Source organism: Procambarus clarkii, chromosome 82 (assembly GCF_040958095.1).
Source record: "Procambarus clarkii isolate CNS0578487 chromosome 82, FALCON_Pclarkii_2.0, whole genome shotgun sequence".
Taxonomy (NCBI): Eukaryota; Metazoa; Arthropoda; class Malacostraca; order Decapoda; family Cambaridae; genus Procambarus; species Procambarus clarkii.
Genome location: NC_091231.1, coordinates 9320912 through 9335650, shown reverse-complemented (window position 1 = coordinate 9335650; position 14739 = coordinate 9320912). Strand labels below are relative to the sequence as shown.

The window sequence follows — 14739 nt, the reverse complement described above, 5'->3', positions numbered from 1 at the left end:
TGAATATAGGTAGCCTAGCCTCCTGGATGCAGGTAGCCTAACTTCCTGAATATAGGTAGCCTGATATCCACAATACATGAAGCCTAACGTCCAGAATATAAGTAGCTTTACCTCCTGAATATAGGAAATCTGACTAATATAAATTTATAATAAATGATCAAGTATTTCAAAACAAGAACCAGATTTATTGTAATATCCTCCAGTTGCTGCTTGGGTAAGATTGCTCTGATGTCAGCTCATTTGTACATCGCCGAGGGAAGTCAGTAAAGCCGTATTGACATCTGACAAACGTTCACACAGTCCTTTTTCATGTTGGTTGTGAGGGACGGCTGTCTGGCCCTTGTATAGGGGTCCACTGTAAGCTGTGCCATCAACCACACCATAATACATTGTTCATGTTATAGCAAATTAATAATGAAGTCGTTAAGTCATTTTAAAGTGATAATAACATATTTTTTTTTTGCCTTGCTACCTTAATTTTCATATGAAAAGGTAAATATAATCTAAACCAGAAACCATTTACAAGTAGTATGTTATCCGAGGGGCACTGTACCAAATATATTAACTTTCATGGGAACAGCTACAGGAAAACACAAGTGCAGCGTAAGTGGGCGGGGCGAAAAAATAACGAGCCAGGATTGGTTGACATTTTTCTCTTGGGTGGAGTTTACTGAATGGCAGGTTTTGATTGGCCACAATTTTTCTGTTGGGCGGAGTTTTCCCGAGAGATAATTTTCATTGGCTGGAGAGTACATGGACACAACGAACATGAACTTGATCGATAAACAGAGTAGACATACATGGTCCGTTTTTTTTTTGGGTCTTCCCCGTTTTTAGGTTGATTGTGTCTGGTAGACGTAGGCCTGTACGCTGGCCCGTCCACTGTTGCTAATTATTTGACTAATCTACTGAAAGCAAAACAACAAATGCATGTCAAATGTGTATGCTTTTATTCTTTTCCTCTTCAAATACGATATATTAAAGCGAATAGTCTACCCTGTTATTTTGCAAAATGTTTATTACATTCCAGTAAATGGGTATAAGTGAAAAACGCTTAATGTTCGTGCATAATTTAAGTGTAATGTATACTAAAGTCTGATCAAAATAAATGAGAAATATATTAGATCTCCTAAACTAGTTCCCTGTAGTCTATGGTTACATTTAATTAAAATATCTTTTTTTTTTAAGTGTATGAAGTTTATTCTAGATTTTATATAATATATATCTGATCGAGTAATAATAGTTCATATAACTCTGAAATGATCAGTGTATTGTTTGTAATTATTTTATAATAAAAAAATGATGTCACACGAATACAGTGTATTGACGCATAAGAAACAATGAAGCAGTGCAATAATATACTGCTGGATTAAAGATAGACAGATAAGAGAAAATGAGAGATTGAAGATAGACAGCAAGAGAAAGTAACATTAGAGACAGTGAACCAGGGAAAGTGATATCAAAGGGGGAAAAGAAAGTATCATCAAAGGTATCGGAAAGTGCAAAAATAAAAAGAGAACGTATAGACAGATAACAGAAAGACAGAAACAGAGAGTAAACAATAAGATATCAGATTCACCAAGAGGTTTATCGAGGGTCAAACGACCCAAAGGAACAATGGGAAAACATGATTTACGATCCTTCTGAATATCAATGCCAGAATTCATCAAGCACTTAAGAATCCACTTACGAAACCTGTACATCTTTCCTCGATCATGACGGCATAGTTTATATTATTAAGCAATTTACGAGCTCCGAAACGCTGCAAAATTATTATTGGTACATAGTCAACCTCGTAGTCTTTCGGAGCTCATGAACTCCTTAATAAATAACTTGGGCTGGACGGTAGAGCGATGGTCACGCTTCTTTAAGGTCGGCGTTCAATCCCCGACCGTCCAAATGGTTGCGTACTTTCCCCCCCCCCCTCCCCCGTTGTTCGTAAGGACCAGATCTAGAATATTTTCATATCTCGTTGGCTCTGATATCTGCTGGTTGAGTGAAAATTTGTCACAGAATCTAAGTAGTTCTCTAATCTGTGGTTGGTTAGGTCCCGATACATTTCCTGGTATAATATTATTGTTTGCTATTCTTCATCTGAGACTAGGCAAGTTGAAGTCACCTAGGAAGATATCAGGTATCGGGTTCTCCAAATTATCAAGGCTATTCTCTATTTTGTTTATCTGTTCTGTGAATTCCTCTGCCATTGCATCTGGCGGTTTGTATATTAGAATAATTACCAAGTTTATTTTCTCTATTTTTAATCCCAGTACCTCTACCACCTCATTTGTAACGTTAAGGAGCTCCGAGCATACAAGGTCTTCCCTAATATACAGACCTACTCCTCACGTGACCTAATTTTCGTATCACACTTGTATAGGTTATATCCTGGAATCCAGATTGCAGTCTCCGTGGTGTAGTGGTAAGACACTCGCCTGGCGTTCCGCGAGCGCTATGTCATGGGTTCGTATCCTGGCCGGGGAGGATTTACTGGGCGCAATTCCTTAACTGTAGCCTCTGTTTAACGCAACAGTAAAATGTGTACTTGGATGAAAAAACGATTCTTCGCGGCAGGGGATCGTATTCCAGGGACCATAGGATTAAGGACTTGCCCGAAACGCTACGCGTACTAGTGGCTGTACAAGAATGTAACAACTCTTGTATATATCTCAAAAAAAAAAAAAAAAAAAAAAAAAAAAAAAAAAAAATCTCACTGTCCAAGAATTCCCCTGCATGGGCTTCTGTGAAAGCTCCAAATACTGCATTTGACTCTGCGAGGAGGCCATTTATGAACTGTACTTTGTTGTTTGTCCTTGTATGTTGGCAAAGATGAATGAGGATACTCTATTAGGGATGGTTGGACTGGGAGACTTTTGGCAAGCCCATTATGCTTGGACATATTTGGCTTGTTCTGACCAGTGCTGATTGTTGACCCTCTCGGTCATATTCAACAACATATATTTACAAAAATGACTGCTACCAAAATATACTATATGTATAAACAATCATACATTATGCACTGATATAATGCCAATGACAGTACTTACTAAAAAAAAGTGTGTAGTAAACATTGGTGCAGCACATCAAATTTGGGCATACTGTATTTGTGGAGGGAAAATGAAGTCTGTCCTTGGTAGCTGCATAGAAGGTAGAAGTAGAAGGTACTTCTACTACCTACTAGTAGTAGAAGGAACATCACTTGTATGATTACCAAGTAATTATTGAAAGGCTGCACCAAGCTGGGAAGACTATTTAGCACCATGAGTGTGCAGGATACTGAAAATCTCCTAAATATCATTCAGGATGCCAATACATCAAAACGACACATGCATGATTACCAAGCCAATACAGGGTATGTGGAGTTCTGTGACCAACCTCTTGAAGGTATACAGAATAACATCAACCACAACCAGCAAAATATTAATTTACAATGATAATAAGACAGCAAACATTGTCCAATATCAACTTTTATTACATTGATAGTGTTAACAATACAAAAATCTGCTCTTGAGCCTCTGAGCAACATATCTCAAGTGTTCCAGAGCATTCTCACCCATACAAATCCTGAGATATGCCCAACCAAACCTTTGTAAAATCTTATAGGGCATTTTATTATTATTACCTATTAAGACTAAGCAATCTTCATTTAAGTTCTTCATATCTGCATATGTAAATGACATAATAGTCACTGTTTCAAGTTAAAACATATACCATGAATCAATTTAAGTATTAATATAAAATGTACTGTATTTGCAAATGAGATCTAAGCAATATTTAAAAACACTTCACAAATGAAAAATAATGAGAGGCCATATGTGAGGCATATTTATACATGTGATGTGTACCGGTACTTGCACAATTAATAATACAAAATGTATTTTGGAAGATAAGATCATGGAGTGGATAATACAGTTATTAAAAGTATAATTGGATTGCCATGTTGAAAAACTATTTTATCCAAATAAAGAAATGGAAGAAACAGAATTGCTTAAAGTGTGATTACAAATAACAATCAAAGAATAGGAGTGAATTAAAGTGTATGGCACTTAAAAAATAAGACTGCAAGAAGCACAATACACCATAATATACAGACTCAATAACAAAATGAATAAAGAAATGAAAAACTGTATCAAGAAATGTATTAAACTTAATGTGTGCTCATTGTTACATATGACGTTTTTTATAAACCAAACATTGTACTGTATGTACAGCTACTTTTCTACACATTTCACAAAACAAAATGAATTTTCACTGCTCATATACATAAAACTACAGTAAATACATATATCAATGACACTAGTCAATATTCTATTGATTCATATAATACTGCAAAATTGTACAGTTCTGCATTGGCAATGACAAAAAAAAATTGCAAAATGTCTTTCAGAAGTTTTTACACAATGATCAACATCAACAATGCAAACGCATCAGGTACGACAACCTCTGGTGACAATTACTGTATTAGTTTATGACTTTTTCTATTGTCACTTCACAACTTCAGCTGTTTTTAAGGAAATGAACTAACACAAATGTTATTGTTTGTTTACAGGCTCATCACATGTGCATTAGCAGAGTGACAGGGCAGTGATCTGAGCCATAAAGTGAGTCACGGATGAGACTGTCACACAACTGAGGGACCAAGCGTTTGGAGAGGACAAAGTAATCCAGTCGCCTGAAAATCAAATTTAATTAGGATTAAGACATAATAAATTAAGAATTTATTCCCCAAATGTTTCCATTAGTATTTACTATGTAATTATCAAACTAGTAATTATCAAAATATGGCATCAAGCCAGGAAGACTATTCAGCATCATCCTTGATGTGGAAAATGAGGTAATGATAATACTGTATATGAGGGAGGGAATTATCAAGGGAAAGCGCCAAGCCATTACAACTATATTAGCACTTGGAAGGGGTCAGGATAAAGATTTGTGATGGGACGGGGAAAAAGGAATGGTGGCCAACCACTTGGATGGTCGGGGACCAACCTCCTGCATGAAGCAAGATACTGATACAAACTCTCAAGGTACTGCATTATATGTAAATGGTAGCTTTTCTCTTTTATTTAAATGAAAATAAAAATAAATTTTTATATGAATGAATGCATAAAGAGCACTTTTATTTTCATTTAAATAAGAGAGAACAGCTCCCATTTACATAAAATGCAGTACCTTGAGATTTTGCATTAATCCTTGCATTGCAAACCTGTTTCATGTGACAAAAAATTTTTCTTATTTTTATTTCTAATATTGTTAAAATGCATTCTCCAATTATGGAAAAGTACAAAAATTGTATGTAGCTTACTTTAGCAGTGGTGAGAGAGGACATCTTGAGATGATGTCACTGATTCATGAGCAATCATGGACGAGATGTCTTGTGGAGGCCACTCAGGCCAGACGGGCAGTTGGAGTTGCCACGATACATTTATACTAATTTATTTCAGTCACTGACTTGCTTTTCACTGGTTTTTGCCAGTTATACTAAGAAATAGTGAGTAATGCGATAAATTTTTATAGCAACTCATGCAAACCATTGATATTACTAATATACCCACAATATTATATTCTTTGGACTATAAAACAATGTTTTTGCTATTATCACACTGTATACACACGTTATATATAACTACAGTATCTACATGTTTATGCACTGTTATGAACCACTAAGCAGCTTTTCTGGGTGTGTTAATCTCATCACCATTAATCCAAGGTCAGCTTAGCCCTACACATTTTGCACTAAGTTGTGTAAGTACAATACACACATTAATTTTTTTAGTTATATTTTTAATCTTATTACATTCATTTTCTAAAGAAATGTGAGGTCCCATTCCACATGCGTAAAGGCACCAAACCCCGGCTGTGTGATATGGCTATCTACCTCACTTTGGGGACATTGTCACCAGCATCGGATTTAATAATAACTGAACCTTGTACATAATCTTTATCACTGTCAGGGTCTTTTATGTCACTATAATTAATAAATACTTGCAGTTACATATTTAAATTGTCATTAAGTGATGGTGTGGGCATGAACTGCTGCTGCATGCCCTACACAAGGTTTCTGTCTTAGTACTGAGGCCCTAACTCGCAGGTATTTTTCAAAGATGAAAAAACTTGTAATGTGATTCAAACTCACCTGTGATTTTTTCAAAGATGATGCCTGTTTACAGGAGACTTGAGGAAGCAGATGTGGGTCCCATGTACTTGTTGGAGTTTTAAATCTTCTGCTAGCCCTAAAATCAACCCTGATTGATGTGCGCACCACTGATAAAACAACCCTCTATCACGGTAATGAAATCACTGGGGCCTTGCGGCTGAGTGGATAGTGCTGTGGGATCATAGTGCTCATACTCTGGTTCGATCCCCGGCAGAGACAGAAACAAATGGGCAGAGTTTCTTACTTCCTGGTGTACCTGTTCACCTAGCAGTAAAACAGGTACAGTACCTGGGAGTTAGACTGCTGCTACGAGCTGATTCCTAGGAATGTGTGTGTGTGTGCATGCGTGTGAAATATATGTAGTAAACATGATAGAGAAAAAAAATTGGTTAGAAAGGAGAGTCCAAGAGATAATTGCTCGGTTCTGCAGATACGAGTAGTAAATACTAATAAATTCAGACTAGTCACTCACCATCCAACATTTTTGGCCCTGCAGTTAAACATGTAGGTCCAAAATGTGTATTTTGAAGTTACATCAGGGTATAAATGTCTGAATGAGTCCACAAAACCCATTTCTAAAAGATCTGTGAATCCCTCTCTTTCTTCCTTGGTGAATCCAGCATTCTTCTTGTTCCCCTTTGGATTTGCCAAATCTATAACAAAACAAAACTATTATAATATATTATAATATAGGCAAAGAAATCAGCATAATTTAATTTTAATTATAACATGTAAAGCACAATAGATTCCATAATCTGTACAGTGATATTATAATGCACTCCACTTTAATATAAAACAAAAACCAAGGCATTTTTTTTATTTTACACATCTGAAGATTGCTTTACTCATTCTAAAATAAAGCTGACTTGATCCACCTAAATCTATATGTAAAGTAAGAGGAAGATACACCTAAACAAAAATCAATCTGTTTAGCAAAAGTTTTATATTAATCAGTAAATTTAACCATTCAATTTATCCAATGTACCAAAACATTTGTTTCATGTAATGACAAACCATTCATTGAAAGCTTTTAAATTACAAATTTTGTATGAATTTTACTGAAGCAATTTCCTCCATTACCTAATGATTAAAGATACATGTTAATATTATCATTATTATTATTATAAATCTATATTGCTATGAACTTGAATTCAGTCTCTTAAGAATTTCTTAACAATTTATCTTGCAATTGTGAGTAATTAAAAGACTGTATCTACTCACCAATTTCCTTGTGCGACACATTGAGGTCGCCACACATGATGACTGGCTTCTTTGCATCAAGGTCTTGTAGGTACTTGTGAAATTTTGTGTTCCAGTCCAACCTTTTGTCCAGTGTGACAAGCTTTCTTCCTGCATTTGGAACATCTGATGAAACAAGAAACATTATAATAATTACTTAGCGTAAAGCAAAAACTTCAGATTTCAGTGCAGGTTAGTAACTTCTGATTTGGACAAATGAAAAACTGGATATTACTTTGTTAATGGCTTCCTAGAACAGATCAGGAAAAGGCAACAGATATTAAGAAATACAATATAGTTCCTAAAGACACTCATAATAAAATACTTTTCATACAGGGCAGAATAAAAGTAGGAAGGACAGTTATGTATCTCAATGAAGACAATGAAATTAACATGAACTGCAAGTGTGTTTCACAGAAAGCACCAACCCAACAGGGTCAAAGTTGGTGAAGAGCACTTGCTGCATTAAAGCACCCCCCCCCTCCTCCTCCCATTCACTCTCCCTTTATCCTTCCCATCCTCTCCTAGTGGGCAAAACATGCTTAATTAATAAGTAACCCATTTTTATTATTGACAATTATTTCCTAAAGCAAACAGTTGTGCCCCATTCAATAAAGAAATTCTAACACACTTACAAGTAGTGACTAAATAAAATTTGTCATATTCTGCAGTAATACAGCGTCCCTCATCATCATGTGTCTTGTCACTGAAGCCGTAAGTCACTTTAAGTGGCTCGATCTTGGAAAAGAGTGCCACACCTGAATACCCTTCTGTTTTAGCTGAAATAGATAAGAATATAAAATGTTTTGAGCACTCTTAATTTTAATAACTGTACTCTTATCATGGGTATTTAGCTTTCATATACCCTTACCGAAGAGTAGTACAGTTAGGTTCGTTCTCGACGCACATCAAGAATTCCAGGTTCAAATCCCGGGCAGGATAGAAATGGTTGGGCACATTTCCTTTCACCTAATGCCCCTTTTTATTTGGCAGTAAGTAGGATCCCAGAAGTTAGTCAGCTTATTGTGGGGTTGCATCCTGGGCAGGGTCAGTAATTTGACCTTGAGAAGGTGGGGGTGGGGGGGGGGGGGGGGATGGACCTTGTTAAAAGCCTAATGAGTATGAATACATTCTGGCTTTCTGTCCCCTGACACAATCAATTATTAAATTACAGTATAAATATATCTTTTTAAGTCTGTAATAAACAAATTTATATGTATTAGATGGCCCTTTTTTCACTATTACATGTTTTACAAGTTGCACAATAATGGCTGATAAGATGAGAAAGCATGATGATTGTGCATCAATGCCCATTCATCACCACCTTTTACCACCACCTCTTCTAGTAAGTGTACTTCTCCACTCTTCAAAGAAAAGAAAAACAGACAAGCAGAGCAATACCATCATTCAAGGTAAATAAGAAATGTTTTTTTGTAAAAAAAAATTGGTTTCATAGGTTGATTTTGGTTATTTAAGAACACAAAATACATGTACTGTATTTAGCATTGCATTTATTTCCCATTTATAGCATTTCACCTATGGGAAATCTTGTTCCACGTTACAAACAACAGACTTACAAATGCCTTCTCAGTATGCACCTCATTTATTAGTAAAGGACTGCCTGTATTACTGGTTTTGGATAAGGTATTGAGATTTTAGCCAAAAACATACAATTATATACAGTATTACTGTACAGTACTTTGTTTAGGTATGTTCAAGATGTTTTATGAAACAATATCGCACCTTCTACGCATAAATTTAACAACAAGGTTTTATATCCCTAATTTTTCAAGAGGATGTCTGCAAGTCTAGCTCTTCTACCTCCAGTTCTAGAGTAAAAGTTTACAAATATGAAATAATTTTTTATAGCTTAATATTGAATTTTAGTGAGGTAAAGAATATAAAAAAATATTAAAAAAGTGAAACATACAAGACATGAAGTAGCTCTTGTAACCCTTGATATTCTTGACTTCATCTGGTAGTTTGGCCTCGGCACACTTGGTCTCCTGAAGGCACACAATGTCGGGTTTCTCAAGTTCAAACACTGACATTCCATCTTTCTGAAAATCAAGGCAAATTTATATTAACTACGAAATAAAGGTACTGTATATGCAGAACCAATTTAAAACAATGGTAACAATACAATTATACTGTAATTGGATATTTTTGTATCGCAGGCAATGAAGGGCATTAGCCCAGGTTCTCTCTGCCTGGCATTTCTCCAGCCCATTCTCCTGTTTAGATAGTAGTTATAGTAATGATGTGCACCATTGTACATACTGCATATTGACATAAAAAGCAATTAGAAAGTAGAATTCAGTACTATTGAAAAAGTTTTTGTACTGATGTTGCAAAGTAAACCTAACCTTCCTAGGCCCTTATACACGCTGAGAACAAATATACTGTAGTACAGTACTTATGTGTGCTATAACTAGGTTTAGGAATATTTAAGTTTGTTTTTTAGCTTTATTTTAATTCACTCTATAAAGTGAATAGTACCAAATTCTACTGTCTAACTGCCTTTTACATCAATATATGTACAATGATCCAGTTACAAAAAAAAAAAAAAACGTTAAATGTAATGAAACGCCAGTTTCTGGGCGAGCCCCAGAGGCTCCCTGGAGTAGACATAGGAGTTCAGCCTACCAGGGACCACAAGCCAGAACCTGGCCCCCTCAAAGAGACACAGGGTGCAATGGCCCTGGAAACTCCCCCCCCCCCCCCAGTATCTTTTTCTTCCCCAGCTAAGTGACAAGAAAATTTAAAATGTTCCTTGTCATTGCAGTGAATATATTATCAAAAGAAATGTGTAATCCTGGGTGGACCCAGGCCATGGCTCAAAAAATGGCCTGGGTGGACCAAGGCCACGGAAGCCTTGCCCAGAAAACTCTTGCAAATGCAATTCTTACACAACCACAAATTGTAATAAGATACCTTTAGCCAAGCACGAATGCCATCAACATTCCAAGAGACCACCTTCAGATTCCATTTCTCGCCCTCTTCTGTTTTTGCATCTGATGAAAAATCTTCCTTCTTTACTATTTTGGTGCCTTTCTTCTCTTCTCCATCCTCAACACTTTCCTGAAAGAGAAATTAGGCATCATTAAAATATTAAAAAAATATTCTCGTTCTACTTATCAAAGTAGCTTACCTATCTCAAGCTTACCCAATTCCTCTTGGAGTGTACTTCTCGAGCTTATCTGCAGTCGCTATGGTGTAGTGGTAAGACACTCACCTGGTGTTTAACAAGCGCTTTGTCCTGGGTTTGTATCCTGGCCGGGGAGGATTTACTGGGTGCCAATCCTTAATTGTAGCCTCTGTTTATCCAACAGTAAAATGGATACCTGGTTGTTAAACAATTTGGCGGGCCATATTCCGAGGATTTTTTTTTTTAATTATTATTTTCTACCAGAGACGTGGTCACACATTTACAATGCTAACCAGTATATATACATTTTCTTCTGTTCTCCATGGACAGGGTGTGAGATTTGTCAAACATACAGATCAAGGATTTATTGAACAATCAAGCACAGAAGGTGATTGTAGTGCTTTTAAAATGTTAGGCTAAGCTACATACGTAAATACATAGATACACAGATTTATGTATGCTACATAAAGTGTTTGATGTGTCTTTTACATAGTGTCATTAATGTGCATTTACAAAGGTGAAATGTAATTCTGATCAGCTTCCACATATACTTTATATACATACATACACACACATATACATACATACATATATACACACACATACACTTGTCTCTTTTACTCTGACAGGGTGAGATAGCTGATAGAGAAACCTAGTGTGCAATTAAGAACTTAACCAGTGAAGGTGATTAATTAAGATGCTTTTACAAGCTCAGGTTATATATTGTATAATTGATACATTACATGGTCAATCTAGGGTACAAGTCCAATATATCAAGTGTTCAGTACTCATATAGTAGTTACAGAGTTCAGCATACCTTAGCCCAGGAGGGTGAAAGTCAGTCAATATGGGCCATTCTACAATATAATGTTCAAGTGAGTGCATGTTTTCTCTTTCACAAAGTTGACACATTGTGTACTCGACATTTGTGGTTTGAGAGAGCTGCCAGATATGTCTATATCCCAGGAGTATTCTGGCAATGAGGAATATTAGGATTAAGGACCTGCTGAAACGCTATGCGTGCTAGTGGCTGTACAAGAATGTAAGAACTCTTGTATATATAAATAAATAAATAAATAAATAAATACTGACCCTAACATATGATATAATGCAGCTACATGTTTTATGATTACAAACAGATAAAGGAAGGAGCCACTGTGTAAGTTCAGAGTCTACAGTAAGTTCAAAATTATGATAACTTCATTCTCGACTCAAAATCAGGGATCCCAGGTTCGATTCGTGGGTGGGGACAAAAATGGTTTGCCATACAGTATTTCCTTTCACCTAATGTATGTTCACATAGCAGTAAATAGGTATCCGGGAGTTAGGCAACAGTTGGGGGGTTACATCGTGAGGTTGCATCCTAGGGAAGTACTGTTACAGTAATTCAACCTTGGAGGTTCTTGTTACAAATCTAAAGTACATATATGCACAAGCTTCCTGTCCCAGACAAAACCTATTATAATTAAATTAAATTGTCAAATTCAGTACCGAACTGTATTACCATGGCTCACGAGAACTGGTCTTTAATAACTTGTACAACTTGTGGATCTGCTGTACCTTGCAAAATGACAAGGTAAGCCATGCAATCACCCCAGCATAAATATTGCTGTGGAATAGGGAAATTAAAATACAGCAATATTGATGCTTCCTGGGACTACCGAGCATCTGCTGCAGTAGGTTAGGCGAGTAACCTATGGTTTGACCTTTTAGTTAGACTAAACCATTGTATATTTTATGGAGGGGAAAATAATCTATAAATTGGGGACCATTTTCCAATCTTGGATTTCAGCATGACTTACTCTACCTGATTGCCCTTATAGTAAAGTGTTGCCTTTGCCATGGTCATTCTGCTGGACCAGAATGACCATGGTTCATGGTTTGTGGGTTGTATTCTGGGGAAGGTCAGTAGATGATCAAGAAAGACATCTTCGATAAGATGGAAAAAATTCATATACTGTATTTCAATTTCTTGATGCTTGTCACTCTGTCCTCCTGGCAGATCACCAATTGATTTTAAAATCTACCTACCAAGCCTACCCTAATCCAAACTAACCAAACCCAACATAGGGCAATCCAAACCAACCTAACTCAAACCAACTAAACCCTACCTATCGTGAAGTGTATGTCTCAAGCTTACCCATTTCCTCTTGGAGTGTACGTCTCAAAGCTTACCCGTTTCCTCATGAAGTGAACGTCTTAAGCTTACCCATTTCCTTTTGGAGTGTACATCTCAAAGCTTACCCATTTCCTCATGAAGTGAACGTCTCAAGCTTACCCATTTCCTCTTGGAGTGTACGTCTCAAAGCTTACCCCATTTCCTCTTGAAGTGAACGTCTCAAAGCTTACCAGTTTCCTCTTGAAGTGAACGTCTCAAAGCTTACCCATTTCCTTTTGAGTGAACGTCTCAAAGCTTACCCGTTTCCTCTTGAAGTGAACGTCTCAAAGCTTACCCATTTCCTTTTGAGTGAACGTCTCAAAGCTTACCCGTTTCCTCTTGAAGTGAACGTCTCAAAGCTTACCCGTTTCCTCTTGAAGTGAACGTCTCAAAGCTTACCAGTTTCCTCTTGAAGTGAACGTCTCAAAGCTTACCCGTTTCCTCTTGAAGTGAACGTCTCAAAGCTTACCCCATTTCCTCTTGAAGTGAACGTCTCAAAGCTTACCCGTTTCCTCTTGAAGTGAACGTCTCAAAGCTTACCCGTTTCCTCTTGAAGTGAACGTCTCAAAGCTTACCAGTTTCCTCTTGAAGTGAACGTCTCAAAGCTTACCCGTTTCCTCTTGAAGTGAACGTCTCAAAGCTTACCCCATTTCCTCTTGAAGTGAACGTCTCAAAGCTTACCCGTTTCCTCTTGAAGTGAACGTCTCAAAGCTTACCCATTTCCTCTTGAAGTGAACGTCTCAAAGCTTGCCCGTTTCCTTTTGAGTGTACATCTCGAAGCTTACCAGTTTCCTTTTGAGTGTACATCTCAAGCTTACCAGTTTCCTGTCCGTCTCAAAGCTTACCCATGACTTAGACCTACCAAGCTGTTCTCCTTGTAGTATGCATCTTAGGCCTACCTGTTTCCTCTTGGGCGGCATGGAAGTGAGAGAAGCTGCGGAACGCACGAGTCTATGTAGCTGTGAACCCCTGAACTGTGGCGCCTGGCCGCGCGCTCCCCTAGCTGCTGTGGCCACACTCACGCCTTGGGCCACACTCCATACACCGCGCATCCCTGTGGCCACACTCCATACACCGCGCATCCCTGTGGCCACACTCACGTCACGTTTCTTCCACCTAGTTTCATTACCTTACATTTATTTGGATTGAACTTTAGTAGTCATTTGTTGGACCATTCCTTCAGCTTGTCTCGGTTATCTTGTAGCCTCATACTATCCTCCTCTGTCCTCCTCATAATTTTTGAATCATTAACAAACATTGAGAGGAACGAAACTATTCCCCGTGGGAGATCATTTACATATATCAGAAACAGTATAGATCCAACAACTGAGCCCTGTGGGACTCCACTGGTGACGCCTTGCCCCTCCAAGACCTCACCCCTCACAGTGACTCGCTGTCTTCTGTTGCTGAGTTACTCCCTTATCCAGTGGAGTACCTTCCCTTTCACTCCTACCTGCATCTCAACTTGTGCACTAGTGTCTAATGTGTTACTATGTCAAAGGCTTTCTGGCAATCCAAAAATATGCAGTGAATGGGTACCTGGTTGTCAAACGATTTGGCGAGTCGTATTCGGGGAAAATTAGGATTAAGGACCTGCCAGAAACGCCATGCGTGCTAGTGGTTTTACAAGAATGTAAAATTCTTGTATATATAAATAAAGTTAAACTAAACACTTTCTTATTTTGGAGCCTCCAAGGGTCAAGGCAGACTGTGATCTTGCTCGACTGCTATGTATAGAAAGAGAAGAACCAAAAAAGCTGACTTTGACCATATCATAGACCAATTTGCATCAGTGAAAGCAAGGAAAGAGCACTTGTAGTATTTAAGTAGTGTCATAGTGTGTCAATTAAATGGTTAATTAACTTGACTGGTATTTTTGAGCTGATGTTATGGTAAAGTTATCTGAGAGATGGGTGTCAGATGTTTGAACAGAAGCACAATTTCAGATGTAACACAAACAAGTTTCAAGCTCTACAAGTAACAGTGCAGAACAGAAGAGAGGAGATACTTTTTTCACCCACAGGGTTATTTAAACCCAAG

At 37.4% G+C, this 14739-nt stretch overlaps 2 protein-coding genes across 2 annotated transcripts in view; one reads left to right on the top strand and one right to left on the bottom strand.

Moving 5' to 3' along the window:
- The window catches only part of LOC123764307 (uncharacterized), a 275355-nt gene that overhangs the window by 136937 nt on the left and 123679 nt on the right, over positions 1-14739 (top strand). The gene's annotated exons all lie outside the window — the stretch shown is intronic.
- Positions 3447-13820, bottom strand: LOC123764315 (DNA repair nuclease APEX1). The gene is made up of 7 exons (XM_045751915.2): positions 13599-13820; positions 10328-10474; positions 9324-9453; positions 8029-8172; positions 7376-7519; positions 6627-6807; positions 3447-4669 (listed from the first exon to the last, which is right to left on the bottom strand). Exons 1-7 carry the CDS (start codon positions 13779-13781, stop codon positions 4552-4554), a joined length of 1047 nt encoding a protein of 348 aa, XP_045607871.2. The 5' UTR covers positions 13782-13820; the 3' UTR covers positions 3447-4551.